Source organism: Merops nubicus, unplaced genomic scaffold (genome assembly GCF_000691845.1).
Source record: "Merops nubicus isolate BGI_N331 unplaced genomic scaffold, ASM69184v1 scaffold42663, whole genome shotgun sequence".
In the NCBI taxonomy this organism is placed as follows: domain Eukaryota; kingdom Metazoa; phylum Chordata; class Aves; order Coraciiformes; family Meropidae; genus Merops; species Merops nubicus.
This window is the reverse complement of record NW_008600453.1, coordinates 1-7,330: the sequence shown is the minus strand read 5'-3', so window position 1 is coordinate 7,330 and position 7,330 is coordinate 1. Positions and strand designations below refer to the sequence as shown.

The 7,330-nt window shown below is 46.6% G+C and overlaps 1 protein-coding gene across 1 annotated transcript; it reads right to left on the bottom strand.

Annotated features, from left to right (window-relative positions):
- Nucleotides 1-507: 507 nt before the first annotated feature.
- LOC103770441 (protein kinase domain-containing protein, cytoplasmic-like) lies at nucleotides 508-7,282 on the bottom strand (the record flags this gene model as incomplete). Its single annotated transcript, XM_008937699.1, has 6 exons — nucleotides 508-611; nucleotides 1,724-1,900; nucleotides 3,412-3,516; nucleotides 3,606-3,685; nucleotides 4,821-5,092; nucleotides 7,160-7,282. Coding segments are annotated over 6 exons (861 nt in total), but the record flags the coding sequence as incomplete, so codon positions are not given.
- Nucleotides 7,283-7,330: the final 48 nt, after the last annotated feature.

Below are 7,330 nucleotides of genomic sequence, written 5' to 3'. Positions count from 1 at the left end.
ATCATGACCCTCCTTGGAAGACCATCCCCATCATCAACCTCTGGTTAAGTATCCCAGTCCTGCAACATTCACCCCATCACAGAAATCCAGTCCTTTCCATTTGCAGTGGTATGAAATCTTGGTCAGTAGCTGCAGAAGGAGCCACTGCCTTGCCCAAGGTTCATAGGGTTTTGAAGGTGCCTGAACTAACTAAGCCTACACAAGCCAGATCCCTTGCAGCTATTTCTTGGCTGAGAAGCTAGAGAGGCTAGGTATTGCATCATCTAGTGACATTTAACTAAAACTGGGAGCATTTATGTGGAACAGCCGTGTGGGAACAAAGAAGCTAGTGGGGCTGCAATGAGAAATCTGAGCTTTGATCAAGGAGACAGCAGCACTTCACTCTATCTGAGCTGGCAGGGAGATCCCATCCCAAAGCAAAATAAAATATATCATTCTTCTCAGCAGATGACATTCTCCCCAGTGGTTTGTTTCTCCCAGGACCGATTTATGCGATCTCCATTGTCTTTAAAGCCTCTCCCTTGAGGAAGCCGATTGTTTAATATAGACTGCAGCGTTAGCATCTGGGATTAAATCAGTCAGGCGACTCTGAAACAAGGCGAGCGTGCGTCCTGCAAAGGAAATAAAAATGCAAGTTTAATAGAGGAGATAGGTTCGCCTTGACCCATGCTGCTTTCTGCAACAGACACAGGAACGTACTGCTTGCCCAACAGAGGGTCCCTCCACCCTGCCATGGAAGTGTTTTACACTCCCAGTGAACTCCAGAAGCTCGCCGAGTGTGCACAAGGAACACACAGTCGGGCCCCAGAGGCTTTTACATCTTGCTCTGCTCTGCAGAGCTGCCCCAAGAGGGATTTGGCATTTCAGCCACACACTTCTGGTGTCTTCGGCTGCAAAGATGCACTGTGAAAATGTGAGGAAGAAAACCATCAGGAGGGGAAATGTTAACAGAGCCTCACGTGCCACTTCCTCTGCCTCCCCGGGGCTGTTTCAAGCAGGGTTCCTTCCAGCCAGGCACTGAACACAGCAACAAAGAGCTGCCCGTGAGGGACCCATGTGTGACGCGTCAGGCACGGCTCACACAACCCACTGCTGGTGTGAAACCAGCTCAAAGATTCATGTTGCACCACTGTAAGCACTCTTATGTCACTAGTTAGCCACACACCAGTTGCCAATTTCCACCAAAAAGCCGCATTTCTGGTAGTTTTGATTTTATTTTATTTTTTTAAAATGTCCTGTGAGCCAACAAGATGCGATTCTTCAGCACCACTGTGAGTGAAAACACTCAGTTACCTCATTCAGTGTTTTACTTTACAAGTAATAATTTAGCCCACAGTTGAAGTGTCAGCTAAATGAGATAATTTATAATAATTCTGAAAACATGCTAACGGTAAGAGGCTATAATCAGAGCTAATTACAGGGACATCTTGGCAATCCGTTGGTTTGGGGCTTTAGTTTTGATAAAGGGGATAATAACTTGTAAGCTATGATTCTTTTAATTATAACAATAGTAACCACCTTCTTTTATATCGTTTCTTTCATCTCTAAGAGCCCCACAGTTTTTTGCAAACTATACATCCCACAGGAACTGTTTAGACTAACACCAAAATGAAAGTCACCTCTGCGTGAAATAAGTAACTGTGTAGCAACACCTAGCAGTCCTGTGCAAAACGTGTAGAGGGAAGAAGGTGCAGAAGGACAACATAACGTCTCCTGTGCTCACCTGTCCACGTCCTCCTCTGGGTGATGATAAAGCTTTGACACTGCGACTGGGAGTTACAAATGTCAGCGGCCTCCTCGGCACCGTGAACGGAGAGCAGGCAGCCCAGGTGGCTGTAGGAGGGCCAGCACTTGTAGTCTTCTCCTTCCGCTGCTCGGAAGCCCTTCAGGGAGATGTAGTCTGGGGACAGAAGGAGCGTGTTTGGGGAAACTCTTTAAGTGCACTTTCAGAGTTTAGTTATACTACACACATTGGGTGCTGTCCTTCAATGAAACTCTCGAAGGAAATGGGATAGTGACTGAACTGATCTGCTCAGGTGGAGCATGTGGAGCTGCAAAGTCAAAAGAAAACCAAATGCTGACTTTTGGTTCTGCTATGGAGCACAGGACAGCAACTGCAATTCCCCCATAGATATGAGACGGGGCAGAGCTCTCAAGGGTGAAGGGACAGGGCAGCGACCACAGGATGGGTGAGAGAGGGAGGCTGCTGTGCAGGCTCACAGACCCTCCTCTTCCTCTCCGGAAAAACCAACCCCACAATGGCCTCTCCTACACCTCAGCCTCCACAGCAGAACCAGCTCATCACAGATCCAGCACTGAGCTACATGGGGCATGGTACCCATCATGGTGTCATCCCACAGGCAGGGAAGATTTAGAAATCCCAGTGGGGGAAAGGGAGGGCAGATGCTGCTTCAGTGGGATACCAAAGTTCTGACAACCCTGAGCCAGTCATGTTCAGGCTGTTGTTCACTGACTGGTAAGAATCTTCTCCCACCTTCCCACACCTCTAGGATAGTGATCATTTTGGCATGTTGCTACTGGGCCAGCTGTGAAGCCAACAGGTAGATGCTGTTGGAAAATACCAGTAACTTTTGTTAAAGCTGCTGGTCCTTCATAGCAAGTGACCAGGTATCTTTGTTCATAACAGTGCAAACTCCAGTTCTTCCACACATAAAGAGATGTTCTTCTGCAAGCCACAATCACCACCCCACCATCTCAAGTGGACGCTCAGAAAAATGTAAGCCTCAGCAACCACTGGACTTTCAAAGCATTTTGATTAGCATCATCTCTACCACTGAATGGGTCCTTTTCAGAGGAGTGCACCTCATAAAGGCTCATTTACCCATCCACCAGTCTCCAACGGGTTGGTCCTAAGAAAAAAGGAAATTTAGAGGGCACCAAAGCCCCAGCTACTCTGCCACACTCATCTTGGTGTTGTCACCTCCCCACTGTAAATTTCTATGCTAAACCATGCCTAACAGTTAGAAGCCACCAAGTGAAAGGACAAGTCACGATGTCCGCCCAGAAAACTGACCTGTTGGTCCATAGGATAAGATGACCTCAGAGAGAAGCAGGAGACACTCAGGTCACTACCCTGGTCTAGTTGCTTGAACTATCACAAATACCATCAGTTGCAACGCTGATGCACATTATGAGAAGAGTATTTAGAAGCAATGCAAACATATGTCCATATGTAGGCCAGATTGTCTGCACTGCATGTACTTTACAAAAAAATGCAATTATGCATCACTCCCATGAAAAACAACAAACGGCCACTCAGAAAAGATACTTCTGGTGCTTTTCCTAGTGACAACACACTGCCTGAATGTATGGGAGACCAGAATTTCACCAGTTATCATGTTCCTCACTTTCTCAGTAGTCCTGTTACTCAAAGCATTCAAAATCCTGTACCTTTCAAAACAAGAGGTCTCTTCTGCAGATACAGCCCAGACTTGTACAGATGTAAAACCTTCTCAAAAGCTTTCAAGGTTTCATTTATTCCATATCGTAACTCACCTACATTTAAAGAAAAAGATGACAAAGATGAGTAATTCCATACCATGTAGAGACTTCTAATAAAGGAGTTTATGAATATTAGCAGGTACCTGTTGCATTCAGAATATCACTTAGAAAGGGCCGCAAAGGTGGTGGTGCCGAGTGTGGCAAAAGATAGGTGAAAAAATACCTGCAAAAAATCCCACAGACTGATTAGAATACAGTTGCTTAATTTCCCTAGTGATTAAGTTGTCTACATTTTCCCATGATGCAACCATGTATATGCAACTAGTAAGTCAGCTTTGGTTAGTAAGTTATGTTTAAGCACTCCTTTGGCATCTCACAGCCCGTTCCCCTGAGCTGGGCTCAAAGCCTGGTCCTTGCAGCAGAGCACGTAGCCAAGCACCACGTGAAATTTGCTTTGTAAAGCTCACGCAGTGGAGAATTTCCTCATTCCCTGGGGCCATTTTTATACAGTAAGCAAAGTATTTCCCACCAAAACCCAGACCGTTTCCCATCAAAAAGAAGACCCATGCAAGACCCTTCACTTGCCCTGAAAAGCTTTGGCATTCCTATCACCCCTGGAAAGGCAGGACTACTCATTCCCTGAACGTCCCAGAAAATTCCTGCTCTACAAGAGACAAGTGCCTTTCTGCAAGGCTGCAGTAATAGATGCAGGGATTTGCCCTTTAACACTGAATCCTGCAAATTCAGGCTCCCTCACTAAGTCCTTACATGTAAAGGTCCCTCTGCCAAGAATTTCACCAGTACACAACCTGCCAAGCACCAACAGTGAGTGGAAGTCATCATGCTTTCAGCTGGTGGCCTGCATGAAGTGCTGCAGCAGTCTCAGCCCTCTGCCTGTGACCTGTTTCACTGCTCTTCCACAGGTGTCCATAGGCTCCACAGGGAGAATCAGAGATCAAGGGAAAATTTTGCTAGCCTGCTCCCAGCAAAGGGACTTAGGTGGGCTTTGGCAGGTAGCCTGTGCTGCCACCATTTGCAGCAGACGTAGCCTGTGGATGTCAAATGCCAGGGCTTGTTTGGCAAACAGTAAACTCACAGGTGCAACCTCTGGGGCAAGTTTCTAGAGGGCGTTGGAGAAAGGGAGCAGCAGAAGAAAGATGCTTTCATTCTCACCCAACAACAACTACACTATTTTCCTGCTTTATAAGGCAAATAAACTTGCTTCAAAGCAATCCTTAACCACCTGCTGACAGAGGTGAGAGGGAATCACTGCAAGGAAGAAGTACAAGATGCTAGAGTCTACGTGGCAGTGTGTGAGCTCAACCACTCCAGATTCTCCCCTATCTCACTGGGCATACCGATAGGCATTGAAAAGATTTTTCTTTTCATTTATTCCTTCACACTTCCCAGCCATGGAGCATTTGAGAGGGAAGCTTTTCGTAGGGAAGTTGAGTGTGCAGTCATTATCTTCCTTGCATGACAGTTCCTCAGTGCTGGCATCATCCATGTCTGTCACTTTTAGGTTTCCATCCACCATAACAAACTGCCTCGGCTGGAAATCCAGGAGGACTATTGAACCCAGAGGGGAGTGTGCCAAGTAAAACAGCAGTTTCACAAGACTCAGGCAAATCTGAGAAAGAGAAGATGAATATGCATGGGAAAAACAGATGAAAAACAGCTATTAAATTGGAATAAGAACAAAGAGGAGGGCATTCAATGAAATTAAAGGGGGGGGAAAGGTATATAGTACCTAAAAGGTAATTATATGTATGCTGCAAAATTTATTATCAACATTGCCACAGGATTTGACTGGTAAGTAGTTTAGCAACATTTTTTTAAAAACGTGTGTATACAAAAAAAAAGACATTTGCAGGTAGAGGAACTAGTGGAGAAAGCTGTGAGGAAAACAGCAGCCTTCATGTTTCAGGAGCTATATTGATTTGCTAGCTGAAATCAGAAGGGTTTTTTCCCACTCTGTCATAGAATTAATACATTCCACTCCCTTCCCCCATGCTGCTCCATACAGACCGAGGCTCCATGGTCATGAGTACCAGATTCACGCCTTGCTGCATCACTCAGCAGTATGAATTTGGACACACAGTCGTGCTTCTGAAGAATTAGCCAAAGCATGCAATGTATTTATTACCAAATTTTTTGCTTTTATGTCAACTTTCTGGCAGCAGGGAAAGTTCAGACAACACCTGATCTAGCAGAGAGCTCAGCAAATAATTTTTGAGCGAAGTAGAAGAGTGCATTTATACTGCACCAGCTGCACTTTAAGTAGCTTTTTGCAGCACTTTTCGCTCAGTGTTGGAAGCCCTGGGAGCAGAGGAACTGTGTCGCCAGATTGGTGTGCCAGGCAGCCCCGTGCCACCCCTCACTGCCTCCGACAGCGACCTGGGCAGGCGCGAGGGTTTGTGCGCTCGGAACAGCTCATAGAACCCTGGTATCTGATGTGGCTCATCAGAGGGGAATCCCACTCGTTTAGATGCCCTAATTAGGAAACAGGAGTAGACAATGCCAGTGTAAGTTCTGAAATATTATCTTCATCAGTCAAAAGATTATGAAAATCTTAAGGCCACCACACCAGACCTCACCACCAGCTAATCCAGTATCATAGGTTTCTAGCTCTAGAGAGACTTTGGCACATTTGAGAAGATGAGGTGCTGGAAAAGCTATGTTAGAAGCCAGTTTGTAAGCAAAAGTGGAACTCAATAGGTTAAGAGAAATTGCTCTGGAAGCTCTGATGCTATTTTAACTTGATTGGTGAAGAAATCCTAAGAAACCCAGCTTCACATCCCACAGCTCCATGAGCACGGTTGCCACAATGCCCCCCCTGGCTTGGATGGCAAGGCTCCTTTTCAACACTGCAGACCGTGTGCAGCCAGGGATTTTATTTTGTGACTTATGTCACGTTTCTATTTTGCCCAAAGCATTTCTTATTGACATTAAGGTGTCCATGCTTCTACTTGATCCTCTCTTTCGCCCTAGGAACCAAACAAGTGGTAGTAAACCTCTAACTGAGACCTCTAGGCAAACTGTAATACAAGCTATAATCAAAATAAGTGCCATGTCATAAGTCATTTATGTTCCTGGGGACCTTAAGAGTCCTTATGCGGGACGCTCTGGAGACAAGGCAGACCTCACTAACAGGGATCCAACCCTAGCACCTACATCAGGAGGAAAGCAATTTAGTAGTGTTTGCAATACAGCAGTACCTAAAGGACTAACATCAGAAACATCACATGAACGTTTGGTGAGAGACAGGCTGCTCAGCTTGCTGCCTAAACCAGAAAACACACAGAAAACAAGAGACTGGCAGCAGGGCAAGGAGGCTTTCCCGAGCCAGATCCAGCCTGCTGAGGGGTCTCACTACGACAGCCCCTTGGAAAACCAGCAGTCCGGTGTCACACTGGCCATGAAACACTGCCCAGCCCCGAGCAGGATTTTGTAGCCGTTCTCCCCCAGACGTAGTTCTGTTAACATCGCTTTAGAGAGACGGGCTATAGCAGCGAGGGGCCAGGCTAGGGCTATTTTAATGTGATTTAAAGGGAGTGAAAGCAAAGGACAACTTGCGGGAGCAAACAGCGCCCGCAGGACAAGCCCGTTTGCCCAGCAGCCATCGCGGGCTCTTCGCATTTACCCAGCTCGCGGTCTAAACGCGACTGATAAAACTCCCTTTGCTTTGTTTTCTTACTTTAAATCTCTCCTCCCAGGGGGTCTGCAGAAGCTGAATCATCTCCAGCGGGGATCCGAGCTCCAGCATAGCTGTGACCCGTATTTCAGGGTCTCCGCTGTTATCGTAGCATTGACCGTGCAGCTGCCGGGAGGGAAGGAGCGAAGGTCAGCGCGATGCCGCCGCGGGTGC